We start from the raw sequence: 23,636 nt of genomic DNA on the forward strand, positions 1-23,636 counted from the left end.
TGAAACTCCATGTATTATTTACTGATAATGAAATTACTTTTAAAATATATATTTTACAATTGTAATAGAATCTATTAGCAAATCTTAAAAAACTCAAGAAGTTAGGAAAATAGTTTACACATAATCTAAGTAGCAAACTATTTGTTTTCCTTTCACTTTAATTATGGGTACAGAAAATCTACAAAACCAATACAAACACTAAAAATGTGAAGTATTTTCATTCTTTTAATGTTACAATACAGTGCTCAATGAAATAGACTTAATTATCCTAAAAATGCTTACCAATCAATTGACATTCATTATTTGAGCTACTGCTTTCATCTTTATTTCGTTGCTAATTTTATAGTGTCAAATAGTATACACATTACATATAAAGTACATAAAGCTGCATATCCTGGAGCAGGTAACATCAGTATCTCCTGTGCAATTGCAATCGATTGCTAGCTGAGGCATTCTGGTACTGCTGTGAGGCTATTGGAGTGTTCACCAAAGGGGAGGACATACATTGCTGAATACTCTATAATAAAATGGAGAATAATGAGATATACATGTATATAAACAGAAATGTGGTTATGTATAATATAACATTCAAGAAACATCATCTGATGACATCGTGTGATCTATTTTCCATTATATAAACAACTGTGCACCTTCATCTGGATTTAGAGGTTGGTATTACAGGGCACAATGCCATTCACATGAATTACTGAGTGAATATCCATACTTTATTTGGATGCTGTGAAACTAGGAGAGCTGAAGCAGGTTGTTCTCTTGGTGAAGTAAAAATTTAAAATCCCACCGCTTCTCATAGCAGAAGATTTGATGAAATCTCAGTCATCTGTACTTTTTCTGCAGCTGGGAACTTGTATGACAGTTGTGAATTCAAGAAGAATTCCAAGCCAGTGCCTGAGATCTGAATGTATATCTACAGCTGGACACCTGTTTAAATGCTTAAGTATATACTTGTAGAGAAAGAAGGGTCTTAAATGTCCATCAGAGAACTTATAGGTCCAGAGACTGTGCAGCCTGAGTAATGCCTGAGTAATGTCTAGTGTTTATATCTTATTCATGAAACAAAAAATCCTGTAGATGAAGAATTAGTGGGAGAAAGCTTTGTCACAGACCAGCCAGCCAAGAAGTCTGACTACTGAAAGCCAGGAAAATGCATTGGTGAGGGGAACAGCTTTTTTTTTTTTTTAAGTAGGACAGGCTATGAAGAAAGCCCCAGAGAACATACAAGCTCAAAAGTACTTTAGTAAAACACAGTTAGGTCCAATAAAGGTAGCTATGCTACACTAATTGCTGAAAAATACAAAATTTACACGTTGTTTAGCCTTTAAAATTAAAATTGTAAGACAGGAGGCAGAAGAGGGGAAGCTGAGCTTCCAAGTCACACCTACTACTAGGATTCACAAGAAGAGAGGTAGGGAGGTGCTCTGTGTTCTTTTCACAGTCCCACTTCAAAACCAGGCAGTCATTTTCAATTTAGGAGCCTGGATACTTTCTGGGGTTTTTCAGTCTCAATCTCAGTAAGTGGAAAAAGTCTCTGAATAAAGAGTATTTTCTCTAACATTTTTGGTAACAGTTTATCCCGTAAAGTATATAAAGTATGTGAAAGTATATAAAGTATGTGACGTATACAGTCATCTGTCTCTATTTTTTACTCAGTACAAATATATAGTAAAGGAGGAGACTGATAATACAGAATTATAAATATTAATTCCTGCATTATAAACTGAACATTTGAAATGTAAATTTTGTACTTCGGATACTCATCTGCCTATTCAGTTCTTTATATTCCAGGTAACATGATTATTTTGTTTCAAACTGACAAGATCTAGAATATATGCAACAAAATGCAAACACTTCATGAAGAAAGTTTATACACATCACTTACAGAACATGGCATATCTGCAGGTCAAAGTAAGAATTCATTGTACTACCGATTATTTTATGCACTACCATGCATCATTCCACCTTTCCTCTCTATGTTATTAAGAAATACATATTAGTTATGAGCTATATACAGTTCAAATGGACCCTGCTATAAATTATTGTTCCTTAAAGGTTCTTGGAACTTCCTTGACTTTGCAAGTGTCTTCAGATTCCCAAAGGAAAATGACGCCAGAGGATGAGGCAGTCTGGTATAAATAGTTAACGCCTGTTTACAGTACTATAAAGTTCATATGTGTGGGTTTTTTACATAAATAGAAACGTGAAAATCTGAGAAGCCAGTTGAACAGATTGATGCCAACATTTTCAATTATTATATTTTTACTATAAAATAAGCCATAAAGTCAGTTTGTAGGAATTAAAGCTGAACATATTTAAATTAAATACTTACTAAAGGGGTGATTATCTGCAAAACATTTGAAGCAGATGGGTTTCTGGTAATGGCTTCTTGAACATCTAAAAATAGCATAAAGGTATATCATAAATATTCGGTAGACCAAATACTACAATAGAAATATGATTCACAGTCAAATATTCAACACAAAACTTCCCAAAGATTGTGGAAATGTAGTTTAATAGCACTGTTCTTTTTTCCCCTACCAACAGCTGCTGAAGTATATGCCGTATCTGTATTTTTAAAATTTGCAGCTAGATATTATTATCTGAACAAAAAATTTAGTGTCAATAAAGAAATCTAAAGCTAGAGAAAAGAATGCCAGCTACGCTAAGCTGGCAACAAAAATTCCAAGCTTAGATTGGTTAGTGACTAACTGTTATTCATTAAAAAGACCGCTATAAAGGTACACAGTTTTAGTCACTTAATTTGGTAACGTGAAAACAAAGCCAAAAAAGGGGTTCAAAAAGGTCACGGTTTAAAAAAGCAATGTACTTACATGACATGTAAGTACTTACAACGCTTTACTTACTTACTTACAGGTACATACTTACATGTACTTACATATCCTGTCAGTCTACCTGTAAAATTTCACAGCTTCTTATTACCAATTTTAATCCCCAAATAATTAGGCAAGCTAATTAAATTTCTAAGGTGCATATATATATATATATATATATATATATATATGTATTACATTAATTTTCACAGTTACTTCATCTGCAATCAGTTAACTCCTATGATTCTTTCATTGTTTCTTTCATATTCCTTACATACTTTTCTTATAGTTTTCATAGTTTTCCTTTTCACACTTAGCAAACTTCAGCTTTCTTGCTCCCAGTTCCTTTGCTGCATTTACCTTTGCCTTTATTTCTTTGTTATTTCTCTGTTTTTTCTGAAAATAAACAGCAATTTATTTTCTATTTTCTTGTATTTCTCTTTTCATATCTACTTTCTTAACCCAAGCACATCATACTAAAACTCCTCTCTGACAAAAGATGCAATTCTTCACTTCTATTTGCCTGGCAGCAATAACCATAAGGTATGATATAATGAAATTCTGAACCACTGTTTGATGGGAGCAGGAATTGTAAGCTACAGCTGCAGAAAGTTTCTAAGTGGTTGCAAAGATCTTTTATCCTGCTGTTGCAGTTTACAGGAGACTGAAGCCTTTTTCCTCAAAGTCAAGCAATCCACCATCTGATGTAGAAACGTATGGATAGTGTGCAGAAGCTTAATAAGCGCTGGTTTAGTTTGATTCCAGTCAATAGGGAGGTAAATGTGGGTAACCTGACCATGAAATGGTGCAGTCCACAAGGAAAAGAAGTAAAATAGTAAAATAAAATCAATGGACTTCAAGAAAGCACACTCTTATAAACTCAAATAATTGGCATGTAAAATTTTATATGAAAAAAAGTCCAAGGAAAACATAAATTCAGGAGTGTTGGCAGTTCCATAAACAGCAAAAATGGCAAGCAGAAGTTATTCCAATGATATGGAAAGCCAAGCAGTCCAGTGGAGAGACCACATGGACTAAGACTCAAAGTCCCCGTTAGTTTCAAATACAGGATGGAGCACACAAAATGCAGAAACTTTGTCAAAATAATGAGAATTTTTATGAAAGACCTGTATGATCATGTAGGTCAAAGCAAATGCTAACCATTACATACAGTAGCAAGAGACTCAAAAAGTAAGTTTGTTCTACGAATATGTTAGTTATAACAGGATGATGAATGAAAGTGTTGGCTAACTAATCACTGGAGACAAAAAATTATCAAGAGCAAGTACAGACTTTTTCCCCACATTCTTCAATAAAATGTCAACTGCGATGGGATAGCTCATATAAAAAGCACCAGTACAAAGCAGGTAAGAAATCAGCCTGGCATAGAGAAAGAATAGGTTAGAGAATGCTCAGGTAAGTTAGAGATTTTTAAAATAGTTGTGCAAGTGATATTCACATAAACATTCAGATTTGGCTGCAGCAATCTCAGAACTGTATTTGTGATCTTTAAGAATTCATGGAGAAGAGGAACATCCTAAAAGACTAGAAGAAAGGAAATGAAAAGCCATTCATTACAAAGGATTGTACTTGCAAAAATATAGGATGTATAATATAAAAGGTAATTCTTTGCAAAAATAATTGCAAAAAAATTAAGATGGATAAACATTGGAACAGATTCCTAAGTGAGGCTGATACATCTGTATCTGTACACTTTAAAGAACAGTTTTGACAAACATCTGTTAGAAACAACAGCTACAGTTGGGCTAAGACAGTTTCTGAAGGTGTCCTGCAGTCATATTTTGAATTATTTTTTTGACCAAAGTCACCATTATTTCAAATTAATTTCATTGACTCTAAGAAAGGTTTCACTATTTTTGTCTCCTGTTTGCTACACTTAGTAAAGAATAATAAGAAGAAAAGAAGAAGAAACATATTTTTATCACAGGATTCATGTTTTTAATCCAAATGAGTCCATGACAACGAAATATAAAGTTACTTAATCACTTGACGTAGAATCCTATTTATTATCAAACTTACTTTGTAGCCTTTGATTGAGATGATCAAGAGACTGGAAAATCTTCTCTTCTTCTATTGAAAGTGCACTCCTGCCTATACACAGAGCCCTGTTAAGCAGCAAGGGCTGTCTGGCCGGTTGTAAACTTTCCATAGCTGTCAGGCTTTCATCTGCTCCAACTGGTGTACTTGCTAGTTCTTCTGCCATAAGAAACTGAACAGTGCTTTCTGAAACTGAAGAGATTACAGGGGTAACTTCAAATGAGAAGTGCTCATGACATTTAAATATACTGCTTGCTTTCATGACTGTAGGTCTGTGAAACACACAAAATTCACATTAAAAGATCAAAAAGGTGGCAAAGTCAAGAAGCATGATACGTTAGAAAATAACATAATTAAGATCACTAATGCATCTTACAATTGGCACCAGAGCAAGTTCTACCGACTTTGGAAATGTATAGCGATAGCAAGCAATACCTGTCCATATCATACAGTTACGTATAATACATACAGCTATCATACAGTTAAATACAAACAGGAATGGAATGAAACTTGACTATATGTTGTAATGCATTTATAAACCCATCAATATCATGACACGTGATGCTATATCTTACATTTCGTGAGGAAAAATTAGGTCTACACAACGAACTACCCTTTCTTACTTAGAATCACTGATGCCGAAAGACTCAAGTAATGTTACACAGTGGATGTATTAATTGGGTCACTACTTTATGTATAACAAAGAATTGAAGTGAGATGTGTTACTGTACCTTCATCAGACTTATAGGTGTTATTCATATTTTGAACTGGATGAAATGCAGATTGAACAGGACTCAGCCGGATAGTATATAACGAATTCTATCAAAAATATTATAAGAATATTTTAAGTGTAATTTAAGGTAACTGTACTACTTTCTGAACATTTATTATTTATTATTTCATATTACTAAATGTTTTCAAGTGCAAAAAGATTAGTGTATAGTAATACAGTGATGTATCCTAGATGGTTTTATTCCTTTCATTAGCAGTGACAGCAAGGTGACTAAGCACAGTGATTCAAAACTGTGTGACACTGAACAAATCTTTGATATTCCTGAAACTCTTTCAATGTTGAGGATAAATAAGCTTTTTATTTGTTATAGTATTTAATATTTACCTGTGCATGATAAGTAGGCTTCCATCTTTTAGAGGCTACACTTTGTCTTCTGTGTTCTGAAAAAACCCCGTGTTTATCTTCATGGTTGTCAAACACCTGCTTTGGTCTTGTCACAGGAACAACACCTTAAATGACATGCATACAAAGATAACCAAAAATGTGTAAAAACATGATAAAGATAGTAGTAGCAAAACTAGTAATGGTGAGTAAATGTCTCTGTCCAAATTTAGACGTTTACCTTGTGTATGTTTACATCTGATCTCGCTAAATGTATTTTCTTATAGTGAAGAGACAGAAAGAGAAACAGGCACTTCTAAGGCTTATTTAATTTAATGTTAGCATAGGACTATAAGATACAGATGTGGATTGTATGGGGACGTTTATAAGCAAGTATGTGGATGTTTATAAGCAGGTTAAGTGAAGCCCCACTTTGAATCCCAGATAATAAAGATGGTCTGTACAAAGATACAAGGTGGTCTTACCAAGTAAGAGAGAGAACGAACAGACAGTGAACAATGATATAACAAATATCGAATAATGTGCCAAAAAGTAATGTTTTAGAAAATAAGTTGCATTCAGAGAATAATCCTAAAGTCTAATTGTCCAACACAGTAAATACCTGTTGCCAAGATGGTGTATCTTATATCTTAATTGATTCAACATTTGTTAAGATTACATAGCACTGCGCAGAAAACATGTAATACTTCACACAGTTTATTTGATTCACAGAATCACAGAATGGTAAAGGTGGGAAGGGGCCTCTGGAGGTCATCTGGTCCAACCCCCCTGCTCAAGCAGGGCCACCTAGAGCTGGTTGCCCAGGACCACGTCCAGTTGGCTTTTGAATATCTCCACGGATGGAGACTCCACAAAATCTCTGGGTAACTTGTGCCAGTGCTCCGTCACCCTCACAGTAAAAAGAAGTGTTTCCTGATGTTCAGAGGGAACCTCCTGTGTTTCAGTTTGTGCCCACTGCCTCTGGTCCTGCCACGGGGCACCACTGAAAAGAGCCTGGCTCCGTCCTCTTTGCACCTTCCTTCCAGGTATTTATATACATTGATAAGATCCCCCATGAGCCTTCTCTTCTGCAGGATGACCAGTCCCAGCTCTCCCAGCCTCTCCTCCTAGGAGAGGTGCTCCAGTCCCTTCATCATCTGTGTGGCCCTTCATTGGACTGCCTCCAGTCTGTCCATGTTTCTCTTGTACCGAGTCCTCCAGGTGTGGCCTCACAGGTGTGATTCAAATGCAAAGTCATGGTTGAAAACCTTAGTTTTACAGCTTGAGATTCTGTAGTTAATCTTACTAATTTATACATCTGTATACTAATTTTAATGACAGTACTGCTGTATAGTATTTTCCCTCAGCTAGAGAGGCCTAACCTAGACACTGTACCTCAAACTTATCTCCGTTTTGTCTGGTGTAATAATACATTTTCAAAATTAAAGCATCAAGTTTCAAAATTAAAATTAAGTTCTTAATTAAACTTTCATGCATACAAACTGGAGATGCAAATCAGCATTTTCATGTGCAACTCAGGAATCTACATATCCAAGGAGATGTTATATTCTCATTTGTAAACGCAGTTACTTGATTTATACTTGGGAAGATAAATTACCTACTTATCTACATAATAAATATTTACATGTGCAGTTTAATGTACAGTTCATGATTAGACCAAGAGGTCTTTTAGTGATTTTAACAGAATTTTTTTCTTTAGTTGTTATTACAGTGATATTTAACAAAGCAGAATTCTTACCATTTGCAGAAAAAGAAAACAATTCATTGCTCCTAGAAGCAAATTTGATACTAGTCATCTGGCTGCTGCCATCAATAGTAACATGGGACACATTAGCTTTAAAGGGTTGACATTTAGTTATATGTGAATTATTGTAATGTGACACGTGGTGCTGAATAGCACCTGAAAAGAAAAGGAAATGTAATCATGTTATATTGAATATGGGGGAAAATTTAAAAAGAAGTAAAGAAGAAACCCCTTGTTGTATTAGTAATCACATAATGTTTTTCTGAAAAATAAAATCCAAAGTTGCTCTATTGATACGGATCAACATTTAATTTAATTAGTTTGCAAGACATGCTAGATCTATGCCTAGGAAAATACTCCTCTGAGAAATGTAAGACAAAAATATACTAAGCAATATATCTTTAAGGGCATGAGATACTGAGCAGTCTATGCCTGTTTAACTACAAGCATGTGAATTAGTCCCGTCTTTGTCACAGGCTAAATGCTACACACATTTTTAAAGCATTTTACTGACTGAACACCAAAGGACTTAAAATAGTTCTAATATCCAGCTACAGTAGAATATGTGTCCGCCAGAACATATACCACTTGAAGCCTGGAAGCCCAATTAAAGGAACATCCTAGGGAACAACGATTGTATTTATTCATCTTGTTCCCACTTATTCTTTCTGTACCTTTGGCCAACCATTGCAACAGATCACATTTTCTGCAGTGTGCTCACAGACCTCACTGAACTCTGGAATAGGGCCACAGCAGATCTTTTACTCAAGAACAATGCAGTATTCAGTCCCTCGTAGCAAGCACTTCAGGACAAAGACTATGGTGATCTATGTGCATTTGCAGGCAATAGAACAAATAATAGTAAGTCATTAAGCGCTATCTAGAGTATTTAAAATAAAGGAGACTTTCAAAACACAAAATCTAAGCAGATACTGAGAGAGGGCCACCCACCCGAATTTTAAAAAGAGGTTACTCAGCTCTTCCTCTAAAAGAGCTGGAGCTATGTGACACTGGGGATGTGGCATTTAAAGTTGCAGTGAAGACAGTTTTAGCAGGGCACAGCTTTGACCCAGTGCATTTCCCGATTCGTTGATCTGATGTGCAAATAAGGACATCAAGAGGCAAGTATCTCTGCTGGAGGTGAGGCCTGGTAATGCAAGACTTCATTCATTTCCAATGTAAAATCAAATAGGTTAACTTAAGTCACACATATCTTAAGCTCATCTGTTTGACTTTGAACTGGAACGGACAAGCAGGTAACATTCTCATTTCCCACCCCTGCTTTAGGCCAAGAACATTCACCTACCTCTGCTCTTACGCAACAGTGCTCTTCTGAATCACTCCCTAGTTAAAACTATGTATTACTGCAGGTAAAACTAGAAAATTAGGGTTTTTTAACTGATGGGAATTACTTATTTTGCTAGGAAGTATCTTTGCTTGGCATGGCCAATCCTCGGGGTGACGCCGGCCCGCTAAGCGGCTGGGAGAGCTGCTCGCGCTGAGGCAGGGGCTGCAGCGTCAGGAGCTCTGCCTCCAGCTGCAGCCCTCAACCCAACCGACCCGGCCTACAGCACGCAAATCACAGGCACAAGGATGCCGTCAGCGCCCGAGGCACGGAATATAGCTGGGCTGCAGAGGAGAAACAAGGCGAATCAAAACCAAGGAAGTATGCTGAAATGTAAAAACCAGGAGAGTAAAGTTTATTCTCCCGAAATTTCTTGCGCGTCTTTCCTCCATCTTATCAATCAATCTCTGCATCATATTGTTCCCAAGGTTAATTTTTAATAAAATGCAGGATTGGTGCTAAAATTTCTTAAAATTCTTTATAAATCAGACATATGTTGTGGCACAGCAAAATTTGTCTGGTAGAAGCTCTTTATTTTTATTTTTAACTTACATTTAATTTTTTTGAGCATTAATTGTATTACTGGGACTAAAACGTCATAATTTTAGGCACTTACAGTGTCAGCATTTTAAAAACATGGTAGATCTACATTTCTTTCACTCTCAGGTGGCAGTGACTGTTGGACAACAAGCTATGACTCCCAGTTACCTTGTAAAACTTGCTCATAAAACTTAGTCACTTCCTCCTATGTCATTATTTAGACCACCTGTCACATCTGCTCATTAGTCAGGAATATAATCTCAGGGAAAATATTTCCTTTTCGTTTAATATTGTAGACAGCTATTAAAAATGGGGATCGACATTTGAGAGGCCTCTGGGCACCACTAGAATGGAAATGACAATGACAAATGGTGAAAACTTGTTAAAACTGGCTGTATTGTGTGAATGGATGAAAGGCTGGATGTTTTAACTGAAAACAAAGTTGTGATGTAATTGAAAAAGACTTTTGTCTGAACATCCCCCCACCCCAAACCCAGAAACATGACTCTTACCAGTAGCAGGGTCTTTTGGAGCTGGGGCAGTATGCGCTCCTTGCCAGGAGGTACTTGTTTTCCCAGCTGCTGGGACATGATGGAGATGGAATCCATTTTCTGCGTTAGCAGGTCTTCTTTCAGTGCAGGTTACTGAACGATCTTGACAGGCACTTGTCTGAACGCTATTTACAGAACAAGTATTTTTTGCCCAAGGTTCGTATTTGGCCGTGCTGCAGCCAGGTGTAGATATCGCAGTGGCCAAGTCCGAACGACAAGTCATACTCTCACTGTTCTCTGTACCGTTGCTATTTAAAACCTGATCTGCTAAGAAAACATGCCTTTCATTTAAATCATTCCTGCTTGTAGTGGTAGCTTGAAGACTCGAAGGCAGCAGCGGCTGACACCCAGGGCTGGCTGCGTTTTTGCCCCTTCTGCTTCCCGGCAGAGGTGCGGATGGTGGGTGAGGTGCTAGCAATTTCCCTGGAGCTTTTAGAGCTTTGTTGGCTTCAGCGGCTGACTGCGGTCGGATTATAGTGCCTGTTCTCTTCTTGGGCATAAAACTTGGCTGGGTTCTTACAGATCTTGGTCTTCTAGTTATTTTTGCCTTATTTTTGAGTTGATTAACTTCATTAATTTTAGAATTATTACTACATACTGGGGGTTTACTTTCTTCATCTTTTGATACCATCCAAGCTTTTTTAGCAGAAAAGGATCCAGTAGACATAAACATATTCAGAGACATGCGTTCTTTATTTGATTCTTCAGTATTAACATTTGGTTTTGATATATGTGTGTTTTCCTGATGATTTTTTATGAACTTGGGGTTTGAAGGTTGAGCAACAATCCTTAAATTAGTCTTAGGAGCATTATTTGTAGTTTGAACATATTGCAGCTGTTCAGAAGATATTTCACTGCTGTTTTTTTCATAGCATTTTTCATTATTTTCTACTATTATCCGGTTAATTTGATCACACCATCTTAGCTTTCTATTGTATTTTTCATTTTCTGCACATTTCTTTTTTATTTTTGTCAGTTCTAAACTGTCTCTGATAGAAGACACAGGTCGAGTTCCAAAACCAATCCCGTGGTTCATAACCACAGCTTTGAAATGACTGGGTTCATACTTAGATTCCTTCTTTAAGATACTTGTGAATAATCTTGCTCTTTTTCTTTCAAGAATATTGTTTTTCAGGGTTTTGTGCTGTTCAGGAGTGCCAGAAGTTAACTCCGTATCAGACGCCAGTGACATAGATTCTACCGTATTTCCCTTTTCTTCCTCTTTGTTATTCTGTTGCTTAACATCCCACAGAACTGAAGCATTTGGTATGTCCTGAAATAAAGATGATCCTGGATTAATGTCATCAATACATTTAATATTTTCTTCTTTTGTTTCAGTCATTTTTCCTGAGGTATTTTTTAAAAACTCCATACTGATGTTTTTGTCCTTTGGTAGTGTATCAGCTGTGCTGGGAATGCCAGTGGAACATTCCTGATTAGGAAATAAGATTATAGATGTTGCAATAGGTTGACTGGAGGTTTGCATAGATATAGCTCTTTTTTGTGGGGTCATTTTAAAACTCTGATCTTGCATCAGATCCTGAACTCTTTCTCCTGGAATTGAGTCAGGGCTGGCCCGGGCTTTGCTAGGATTGAAAACAGGATGACCAGTGGCTAACGTGCTAGCCGTTCCAGAAAATGGCTTGCTTCTTTCTTCTTTTATAATTTGCAGAAAACTGAATGCATTATTTAGAGACTGCATACCAGAGGTGGAGAACTCTGCAGGTTTTTTTTCAGATCTGTGAGAAACAGATGATTCCTCTTTTGAATTGTTTACATGTTCAGCAGGAGTTAGAACATTATGTTTAGCTAAAAGATCATGAATAGGTAAGTTATGGTTGTTTTGGGAATCTACATTTCTCAGACAATTATTTAGATGCATATTTTTAGAAGAAGTACTTTGAGCTGTATAAAGCAAACCATTATTCCTAGTCTGTGATTTTTCTGGATTGTACAGGGCACAGTCACACTGTGTAGTCAAAGATGATTCACTTGGTGTTGTGTAATTTCCATTTTGTTCTCCAGCCTCAAGACTGTCAAGGCTTGACAAGCTTTCTGAATCATCTGTTTCCTTGACTTCTGGATGAAAATTCTGAAATACAGGCATAAAACCAGACTGTTACGTTTATCAGAAATGTTTTTTTGCTGATACTAATTTTTCCTCAATGAGAGCTTAGGCTAAAATACAATCAATATTGAGCCTGGTGTTTTTACAACTTGGGGTCATAGCATCATGAATGTTTCCATCAAGTCAAAATTTACCTGTGTTCAATTGCAAAAGAAAATGATGTGGTTTTGGCATGAAATTCAGAGAAAAGAGCTGCATAGTTCAACAAATTTAATCCTAAATTTTATATCAATTCTACAATATCAAAAAAGGAACAAGATTTGTCTAAACAACACTACTCTTTCTGGATTGCCCTATGGCACAGGATGGTTTTTGTACTCTAACATGTAAAGGAGTTTAGAAAATGAAAGAGAATCCATAAAAAAGCAGATTTGATAGTAGATCTGCCCCAAAATGGAATTTTTCCATAATACTAGACTAATATGTTTATTTTCATACAAAGTGCCTCAGGTGATGAGGATTTAAACCTTGTCATGGCAAACACAGAAAACATCTCTCAGCTATCATAATCACAGTGATTAACACCCACACCCCCCCATGAAACCCCTTCTTCTCATCTTTCAGAAAGAAGAAAATACCATCTGATCTATGAGGACAGATCAGATCTAAGGGCACACGGAGGCCTCATCCACTCCGCCAACTTCTTTGTCAAACACTAACGTAGTGATGAATAAGAGCAACAGGCACCATACGAATTGCCAGTGAGATGACTTTATGTATGTACTATGTAGGCATTTTCTTTACTAATACTTCTCCATTTAAACACAAACACTGAGATGCCTGACATGGTTTTAAATACATACTTTTTTTAAGTTCAAGGTTTGAAAATACACATAAACATCAAGGAAAGCATGCACATCAACTGTTTTCACATTCCCGTATGCTCCCTCTCTCTCTCTCTGCCACTTCCACACAACTGAGCAGCTAAATGATTTTATACCATATGTTGGAAAAAATCATGGTGAAAAACTGAGAAGCTGCATTAGATATGCAATCTTATGCAATGAAGATTTTTTTTTTGATTAGTGACTTTAAATGGAAAATGTTTCAAGTAGCAAAATCTGTTAACCTAGGTAAGTGATTATATATCCCCTGGCAATTACAATAGAATTAACATTTTGAGAACTTACTAAAGAACACATAAAATTAATTATTGAATAAGAACATATTTTTGTAGTAAAACTTTGTTTATTCTAATAAAATTGTTATGCTATAATATTGCATAGTTTATAGCTGTACAAATATTTGAAATTGCAGAATAAAAAGCTTAGTGAGTCCTGAAAGACTTTTTATGATTGAATTAAATCTTATCTTGCACTAAATGTTCAGAGGTTGGTGCAGTCTTCCATTATAGTTATGATCTGAGATAAAGAAACTAAATAGAAGAACAAAGAACCAAGTATAGGGAAAGATCCCTTTAGGGAACATTTTCAAACTAAAGCTATACAAACTGGTGTCTTTCTAATAGAAAAGAATAAATAATGCTTTGTTAGTTATTTATTAACCTTTATGTTTGGCTAAATTATATTGTTAACCTCTGCTTGAACTTCACCAAACAAGTTTTCTGTTCACCATACAGAAAACTCGATATGCTCAGAGTTTTCTATACTCGGCCAAATTTAAGAAATAACTTTGAAATTTTCAGATGGGAAAAAAACAATAAAAAGAAATTATAGGTGACAGGCTTACTTCTTGTCTAATCTGGGAACTGCACCTGTATAGCTAAGCATGTGTTTCTAAAATGACTAAGTTAAATAGAGGAAAAATTTGTAAGGATTGATTTTAAAAAACCTGTTCCGATAGCAGGTTAGCTTAAACTGGTAAATCTGGAGGGTGCAAGAAAAGTTGCAACTTTTAAAAATTAAGATAAAAAAAATTCTACCCAGTTGTGCTCCAGAGGTTGAAAATAGACTTGATCCTGCATTGTAGATAGTTTTACTCTCCTTATAAAACAAAACCTCATGGGAACACAAAATCTCCGTTGAGGCAACCTCCAGAAATAAGTTAGGAACTAAAGAATAAAGAAGTATTCCTGATTTAAACACATACTCACTTTTACTTAGTTCATGAAAATTTAGTTAATTTACATTTACTTTGTTGCATCATACAATTTCATCATTTCACACATTAAAGATGCTTATCATTCTCATTCAAATATTCACATATTTTATTTCCCTTTCTAGCCTACTCTGTAATAAAAGTGAATGTCACATTTTCTTGTAAAAATGCAGAACTAGAACTACTTATGCTGACCTCAAAAAGCATTCAACAATTATTAATTCTTTTTTAGTGGCCAATAGCTACAGGGAAATAAACCTGTACATCCCAATGATTTAATTTGATTTAATCCGTGAGAATATTCTAGGATGATAAGGAAACAAAAATATTCATAGTGTACTTTTTATTTTCTGGATTTGCATATTGTTTCTGTTATATAAGTACAATTTATTGTATTGCCTGTTGCCTGCATTATCTTATGTCCTAACACATGAAATCTAAACCCAGCCTGTCCACATACTTGGTACTCTGGAAAAGGAAACACTTATGAGGAATTAAAAAGGTCACTTATATGTCTTAAGACTTAGAACAGCTGTGTCAAGCAATTTCATTTCAGTAAAGCACTAAAACAAAGAGAAAACATGAACCTAAGAAATCTTTCATGAGGTCAATGAAAGAACAACATTGAAACAAGTAAAATTTTAACAGAACCTGACAAGTGAATTTTCTGCCAAAGGACTCTGTCAGAACGCTATTACACTAAAAGGCTGCTATATGTATATTAGACATTTTCTGCAAAAGAAGTGCTGACTGTACACAATTCCAAGAGGTGAATGGGAACACACTTCTGGAGATAAATGCTGGAAAAATGCTACCTACTCTGAAAACTCAGGCCCCTCACCTCTCACGCTACTTGCTATTTTTGATAATTTTGACCGTTTTATTTACAGGTGTTCTTTGTGTGTTATATGTGTGTATATATAATGTTATACTTCACATTCATTGTGAAGTAAAATACATCAATGTTCATACAGATACAAAGCTACCTCTCAAAGCCAGTGAGGTACCTAAACACCTTTACTGGTTTTGAGTTTACCAACTATGGAATGGGAATAGGAAAGTCCATTAGAAAATTAATAATCTCTTTTCTATGCAAGTTTGGAAAACATAAGTACATGGCACTAGACAATACTGATTTCACAGAAGATTTGGGCAGACCCAAGAAAGCAAATGCCACTGAGGCAGGATTTTGGTGCTTATGTTACACAAGAGATCCAGAATGCTCTGCCAAACTGACCAAAGCAGCTATGGAGATGTAGGATGACCAGAGAAAAGCTTCCTACCAACAACCCTGTCTTTCCCAGGCTAACTCCTAGGTGCCTGATTTTCCCCCAAGCTATCTAGGATACAGAAACTAGCTCTCTATGAACCTGAGTATTTAAAAGGACCCAATTTGCTTGTTTTGAAAATTACTACAGGATGCTAGAAACACAGGTTCAAACTCCTTGGGATAAAAAGAACTCAAGTTTCTAATTTCTTAGGAACTCAGGTACTTCAGTAAGCTGTAATGAAGGATTTTTAAAAATAAGTGATCTGAACACTGTCAGGATTTCACTCTGACTTCCAGTTTTAATGAAGGAGTTTAATTGAAGGCTCTTCAAGGAGTTCGTCAATAGGACCCCCTGGGAAACTGTCCTGGGGACAAGGGAGCAGAACAGAGCTGGCAGATCTTTAAGGACGCTTTCCATACAGTGCAAGAGCTCTCGATCCCCAGGTGTAAGAAATCAGGAAAGGATGGCAAGAGACCTGCATGGCTGAGTCGAGACCTGCTGGTCAAACTAAAGGGCAAGAAGGAAATGCACAGGCAGTGGAAGCAGGGACAGGTAACCTGGGAAGAGCATAGGGACGCTGCCTGGTTGTGTAGGGATGGGGTCAGGAAGGCCAAGGTGCAGCTGGAGCTGGACTTGGCAAGGGATGCAAAGAATAATAAGAAGGGCTTCTACAGGTATGTCAGCCAGAAAAGGAAGGTCAAAGAAAGCGTACCCCCCCGATGAACAAGACTGGCAAATTGGTAACAACAGACGAAGAGAAGGCTGAGGTACTCAACAACTTCTTTGCCTCAGTCTTCACTGGCAACCTCTCTTCCCACACCTCTCGAGTGGATGGAAGGTGTGGACTGAGGAAGGATGCAAGACAGGGACTGGGGGAGCAAAGTCCCTCCCACTGTAAGAAAAGATCAGGTTCATGACCACCTGAGGAACCTGAATGTACATAAGTCTATGGAACCTGGCAAAGTGCATCCCAGAGTCCTGAGGGAACTGGCTGATATAGTTGCCAAGCCACTCTCCAGATATCTGGAAAGCCATGGCAGTCAGGTGAATTCCCTGGTGACTGGAAAAAGGGAAACATTGTACCCATTTTTAAAAAGGGTAGAAAGGAGGACCCTGGGACCTGCTGACCTGTCAGCTTCACCTCTGTGCCTGGGAACATCATGGAACAGATCCTCCTAGAAGCTAGGCACATGGAGGACAGTGAGGTGATTTGAGACTGCTGGCATGGCTTCATCAAGGGCAAATCTTGCCTGACCAACCTAATGGCCTATGATGGAGTGACTACATCAGTGGACAAGGGAAGAGCTATGGATATAATCTACCTGGACTTCTGTAAGGTCTTTGACACGGTCCCCCATGACATCCTTCTCTCTAAATTGGAGAGATATGGATTTGATGGGTGGACTGGTAGATGAGGAATTGGTTGGATGGCAGCATCCAGAGGGTAGTGGTCAACAGCTCAATGTCCAGATGGAGATTGGTGACAAGTGGTGTCCCTCAGGGGTCCGTATTGGGATCAGTACTGTTTAATATCTTCATCAATGACATAGTGGGATCAAGTGCACCCTCAGCAAATTTGCAGATGACACCAAGCTGAGTGGTGTGGTTGACATGCCTGAGGGATGGGATGCCATCCAGAGGGACCTGGAGAAGCTCAAGAAGTGAGCCCATGTGAACCTCATGAAGTTCAACAAGGCCAAGTGCAAGGTCCTCCACCTGGGTCAGGGCAACCCCAGGCATCAATACAGGCTAGGAGATGAAGGAATTGAGAGCAGCCCTGCAGAGAAGGACTTGAGGGTACTGGTGGATGAAAAGCTGGATATGAGCCAGCAATGTGCGCTCACAGCCCAGAAGGCCAACTGTATCCTGGGCTGCATCAAAAGAAGCATGGCCAGCAGGTTGAGGGAGGTGATTTTGTCCCTCTACTCCACTCTTGTGAGACCCCACCTGGAGTACTGCATCCAGCTCTGGAGTCCTCAGTACAGGAAAGACATGGACCTGTTGGAGTGGGTACAGAAGAGGGCCACAAAAATGATCAGAGGGATGGAACCCCTCTCCTATGAGAACAGGCTGAGAGAGTTGGGGTTGTTCAGCCTGGAGAAGAGAAGGCTCCGGGGAGACCTTATGAAGCCTCTCAGTACTTAAAGAGGGCCTATAAGAAAGATGGGGACAAACTTTTTGGCAAGGCCTCTTGTGACAGGACAAGGGGTAATGGTTTTAAACTAAAAGAGGGTAGATTTAGTCTAGATATAAGGAAGAAATTTTTTACAATGAGGGTGGTGAAACACTGGAACAGGTTGCCCGGAGAGGTGGTAGATGCCCCATCCCTGGAAACATTCAAGGTCAGGCTGGACAGGGCTCTGAGCAACCTAATCTAGTTGAAGATGTCCCTGCTCATTACATGGGGGGTTGGACTAGATGGCCTTTAGAGGTCCCTTCCAACCCAAACCATTCTGATTCTATGATTCTATAAATGTATATAACTGCATAGGAAACAGGTTTTCAGCTAAACATTTCTCTCTCTTGCTTTCTATTAATTAATTTAGCATCTCAGTACTCAGAGTGATGGTTCTCTGCATCCTTACTCCAGATGCCTAATTCACAAACTAACCTAGCCATTCAGCTCCAGAAGTGGGATTCATAATGCTAGTTTTTAAATACTATTAAAATCATTAAATGATTAAATGTTGAGGCATTTACATTACATACATTAGTCCCTTTTTGTTTCTGATCCATTAATAAATTTGCTTTGAACAGGCACCATGCACCCTGCACATTTGAGAGATGGGACCATGCAAAAATAACATGGGACAGCATAACTGCAAACCATCATAAGGCAAACAGGCATGGAGAAAAATTAGGCATGCATATGCAACATTAATTCTAGAAGTTCTTAACTCAATTGCTTAACTAATAATCATTTTAATGACATAATTTAATGAGCAAATGAATAGTTATTTACAATCTATGTTATATTCAATGTCATTTTGGTTATCCCAAAAAAGGAGAAAGGAGATCAGCTAAAACTTACTCATTTTCACTTTTTTGGAATTTGCAGGTTGTAGGAGAAATGATGTTTTAAAAAATATTTTGTAGATGCAGCTAGACAATACTTTAGAGACAGAAATGAAGGGGAAATAATTCTCATATATTTTTTTCCATTTTAAAGCAAAGAAAGAATCCTCCCTCTCACTGATGGTTAAGGTCTGAGTGACGAACTCAAAGTCCTGAAATCATTCTTTTCAGAAAAGCTTTCCAACAAGGTCTGATTTATGGGGAAAGAAGGAAAGAATAACCGATAGAGGAAAGTATTTCTTTGTCTTCTAGAAAACTCAGAATCTGTTCTTCCTGGTTTATTCTTATTCAGATTTTGATGTAAAATACGCAAATAAGGCAAAGCATTAGGGTTGACAGATTTGAATGAACTGGAGCTGTAGCAGAAAAAAATTATTAATACTATCTGGCCAGTACATACCTTCTAAAAGACCTACAACTACAGAGTGTGTGAATATAATTTTTAAAATAATCCCTAGCTCAGCTGAGCAACTATCCTACCAGGTCTCTCTAACTTGCTAAAAAATTAGTATACATTTTTGCAGTCTAAAAAGCATTACTTTTTCTTTTAGCAATGTAAATACATTGCAAAGATGGAACAGTTTTTAACATGTTTCCACTCCATCTTGTGCACTGCACAGCAGCAACCAAGGCAGAAGGTAGATTTATATCAGAAAATCCTGAAGGTAGATACAGAAATACTTTTAGAATCATAGAATATCCTGAGCTGGAAGGGACCCACTAGGATCAGAGAGTCCAAATCCTGACTCCACACAGGGCAACCTAAAAGTTACACCATATATCTAAGAGCGTTTTCAAATAATATATATGTATACATCTCTAGAAATAAGTTTATCTAATGAGACAGTTTCATGTAATTGCCAACATTCACTACATGATTCATTAATATAATCACTTGTCTTGAAAAAAATATTTTGTGACTGTTACATGTTACCTGTTTTACAAATTCCATTTTTTCAATCAGGTATTTTTCAAAACATACATTCCTCTGAAGAACTTTACAGACATGATTTACAAGAACACATACAAGATTTCAGCATCTACCTTCCCCTAAACACCCTACTGACTTTAAAGGCTGGTATTTTTTTTTCTTGCCACTGTTTGAAACAGCGTAATTCCTTAAGTTGTTTGTCACCAGATCTTTCAGTCTCCTGGGTCCCAGTTATTCTCTGCTTATTCCTGTCCTCTGAATTCTGGGCGTCTGGTTTAATGCTTTATTTCCCAGTTGGCCACACTTCCTTATGGAGATATGCCAGTATCGGGCATAAACTGCACAGCAAACCTCAAGCTACTAAAACCCACGGAAGTGCTGCTGGGGATTTATAATAATTAATACAGTACAAAATTGAAAAAAGTGACTAAGTTTCTGTGTACCCAGGCCACCATGAGCCTGCTAGGACTTCAAAGGGGTAGAATTACTCTGGACAGTGATACTTTAATCTTGATGAAAAAGCAATAGATTTCCCAACATCCCCTTCAGACATTAGTATGCACTATCTCTGACAATACCAAGTTATCATAATATAATATAGCATCCTGACAGACCCGTATGTACAAACTTTTGTATCTTCCACTCCCTTCCTGCAAGCAAACATTTTATTATTACCATAACTGCAGTAAACTAAAGATCAGATACTGCTACTTTTTCCTCTGTTCCTCTCCTTTAACTATATTTATGAACAATTTATGCTGTTCCAGTAAAACAAATCATTTAAAAATAGCTATGAAGTATGGTAGAAATAATTTAGTGCATAGCTATATATAAATGTTTCATAGATACATATATATATATATGGATATATGTGTATGAATGTAAAACAAAAAATGGAGCCATGTAATACATATGGCCATTCGTATAAAAAAGTATATACTTGTAAAGGAGGAGCAGCTATATATTAGATGACAGTTCTCAATTTCCCTGTTTGTGAGCTTTGCTGTATATATAACAATCCTAACTTATCCACAAGGAAAGTCTTATTAATGTATTAATCTACCTGTGAAACAAACTATTTTGTACTGAAAATGCTGTTTCAGTTTCAATCCTACATTATCACTTATTCAAGCAGGGCTTTGAATTGAGGCAAGACACTATTCAAATGACTGAACATCCAGATTGCCAGATATGAAGATTGTAATGCCATTTTATACAGCACAGGCTTGGAATAAACCACTATTTTACATAAAAAACCCCTACTCTTGAGGAGTACACAATCAAAACAAGTTCGAGTATTTGGGTAAAATAATTTAGTCTGGAGATACATTTCAATTTGCCTTTACAGCAAATGTGAATTTTGGATTAGTGAAATAACGTGGAAGATAGTGGTATGTTGAAATATTGGTTGAAAGCCAATAAAACCTGACCCCCCTGATCTTGTCAAAAGGAAAATGAGTAGGGAAATCACTCAAGTTTGTCATATAATTTAAGTGATCATCATAAAAGATGTTAACATTCATAGTTATAAGTAAAAAGTGTCCAACATTTCTAGATCTAAGGTGACATAGAAACCTATTTCAGTTCTTTGAATGGTCTTTTCAAAATCAAATCTGACTTTAGTTCCAGTGCCATTTTATCCTAACCCTCCCCTTAAGGGTCTGTTTTCCTACTAGCTAGCCCTGAGAATTCTACAAGTTCTTGACACTTGGAGAGAGACTGTACACAGGCACTCCTTTTTTCCATGCTGGTCTCGTCTATGCCTCTGAAGAGTTAGATTGATACAATACACCTTGCAGAAGGAACCCTTAACTCATTCCAGTCATACTACAAATGCACTTGAAAATGAACTCAGTTTTTCCATCAGTTACCTGAAACATCTCCATTTCATAGACACAGTCCAACCTCAAAAGCATAGTAACACAAACAGCTAACAGGCATACAGGTCAACTCACTCATGAAAGTAAGGCTATGTCCATATCTATGTGTTTGCAGCATCTGCTGCTTTCATTCAGTGGAACATCACTTAGAAAATATTCTTCATTATTTCTCAGAGACTTAATTCTATATGTAACATATATAAACACACACACACAGTATAACAGGATACAAAATTTTATTGTATTTGAGATAATATAATAATAACTCTCTGACCTTATGGTTTGGGTTGCAGTTTCTGAGAAATGACAACTGTGTTCCAGTCCTTGTTTCAATAAATATTGAAGCATTTTTTGCCAAGGGGAACAGAATCCATAGAAAGACTGATACGGAGTACTTCAATGGCTGCACAATACACTTGGAAAAAAAGGAGAGCCAAGGTACAATTCCTGCTTCAAATCAGTCAGAAAGGGATTTAAATTTGGATTTCACAGATACCACTTGAATAACCTAATTATGGTCATATAAAGGAGGGAAGAGGAAAATATAGTCTCCGTGCTGTAGTCTATACCTATTTCGTCTGTGAATTAGCTCTTGCTTCCAAGTGTTTTGTTGAAAAAGTGAAACAATAGAGATAAAATGTTATGTCAATCAAACAGTTTAATTCAAGCACAATGTATTTTTCTGGAAGAGCATAAAAATATTGTACTGACCAAAACAATTTTGTATAGCCTCAAAATTAAAGAGGTGGTGAAAAGAAAAAGACAAAAGATATATGAACAATACTATTGCGTGTCACAGTTGAGCCATTTTAATGGAAATTTTCTAAATTATTCAGTTCAAGGCAGGTGACATAAATGGAAAATTTCAACATAAACAGTTAACATTTGGAAAAATTATAAACACTTGGGAGTAACGCCTTCTGGTGAAAAGCTGCATGCAGCTTTAGCTAAAGACCGTGCTACCCGCTCCAACTTAAAGGTTTTATTTATGCCTGCAACAAAACCAGGAAAGGACTGTGCAACAAAACCTATGATTGTGAATGAAGTTAACAATATTAATTTCTTAAAAATGGAACATACTTATGGACATATAACAAATAATAATTTGATGTACTGGCTCAGACATAACTGTTGCACAAATAAAATCTACTGCTGTCAATATTTTAAGCAAAATAATTTTGGAGAATGGTAGAAGGGTCACTAAAAAACTTGGCTTACTGCTGAAACTACAAATTTTTAGGGATGGAAAGCAGGGAACACACCAAATGTACTGGTAAGGGCCTACATAGAACTTTATTACCCTGTAGGAAAGAAAAGAATTTTAGGAATCTTTATAATCCTGCTGGGCCTGTAAAAACAGAAACAAAGAGAGGTCAAGGGATCTCAATGGATGGTTAGACTGCAAAGCATGTGCCCAGTGAAATACTTCGGCATTAGTTTCAGAAAGGCAAGCACTGTTGAAATTACTTTGGACAACAGAGAGTAACAAGACTACTGAAGCCTATTCATGTCAGTAAGAGTATTATCAATAATTATAAATTAGAAATTTTATTAGTAAGAGTATTATAAATACTATTTCAAATCACAGGAAGTCACAATGCATATGCACACCAGCACAATCCAAGCATTAAACTTCCAAAATGCAGGCCTTAGAACAATGACAATAGCTTTCTTGACTATTTTTCTAATCAGAGTTAGTCCAAAGCATGTCATTTCAAGAAAGAAAGTCCAAATGTTTGAAGGATAAATATTTATAATTTGAAACTATTTATCAGCAGGAAGAAGCTGAGCAACCCCTAGTGGTAGCAGAAAAATACATTCTGGAAAAAAAAGCAAAATTTTTTACAGGACCAAAGCATTTAAAAAAATACATTAATTTGTAAACACAAATTCCTGTATTATATGCAGTGTCCAAAGCTGATGACAACGTTTAGAAAAAACTATGAGTAAAAAGTCATGCATGATTCACGGCAGTTTTGCCTAGAATTCAATTAGAATGTGATAATTGTGTTTGATAAAATACACTACAATATAGTTGTCTTACAATATATTAAGAAGAATCTTTTTATACATT

The 23,636-nt window shown here is 36.7% G+C and overlaps 1 protein-coding gene across 4 annotated transcripts in view; it reads right to left on the bottom strand.

Annotated features, from left to right (window-relative positions):
• Positions 1-225: 225 nt before the first annotated feature.
• CEP126 (centrosomal protein 126) overlaps positions 226-23,636 on the bottom strand; it is a 43,915-nt gene continuing 20,504 nt past the window's right edge. For 3 of the 4 annotated variants that reach the window (XM_075491039.1, XM_075491037.1, XM_075491041.1), the window contains 6 exons: positions 10,181-12,311; positions 6,022-6,146; positions 5,636-5,723; positions 4,887-5,096; positions 2,345-2,409; positions 226-517 (listed from right to left, as the gene is read on the bottom strand). In XM_075491039.1, the coding sequence (XP_075347154.1) occupies positions 410-517; positions 2,345-2,409; positions 4,887-5,096; positions 5,636-5,723; positions 6,022-6,146; positions 10,181-12,311 (2,727 nt within the window). In that variant the 3' untranslated portion in view covers positions 226-409. Of the gene's footprint in view, positions 518-2,344; positions 2,410-4,886; positions 5,097-5,635; positions 5,724-6,021; positions 6,147-10,180; positions 12,312-23,636 lie in introns of those variants that run through there. The other variant, XM_075491040.1, reaches the window with a different exon arrangement.

The sequence above is a fragment of the Mycteria americana genome, chromosome 1 (genome assembly GCF_035582795.1).
Source record: "Mycteria americana isolate JAX WOST 10 ecotype Jacksonville Zoo and Gardens chromosome 1, USCA_MyAme_1.0, whole genome shotgun sequence".
NCBI classification, from domain to species: Eukaryota; Metazoa; Chordata; class Aves; order Ciconiiformes; family Ciconiidae; genus Mycteria; species Mycteria americana.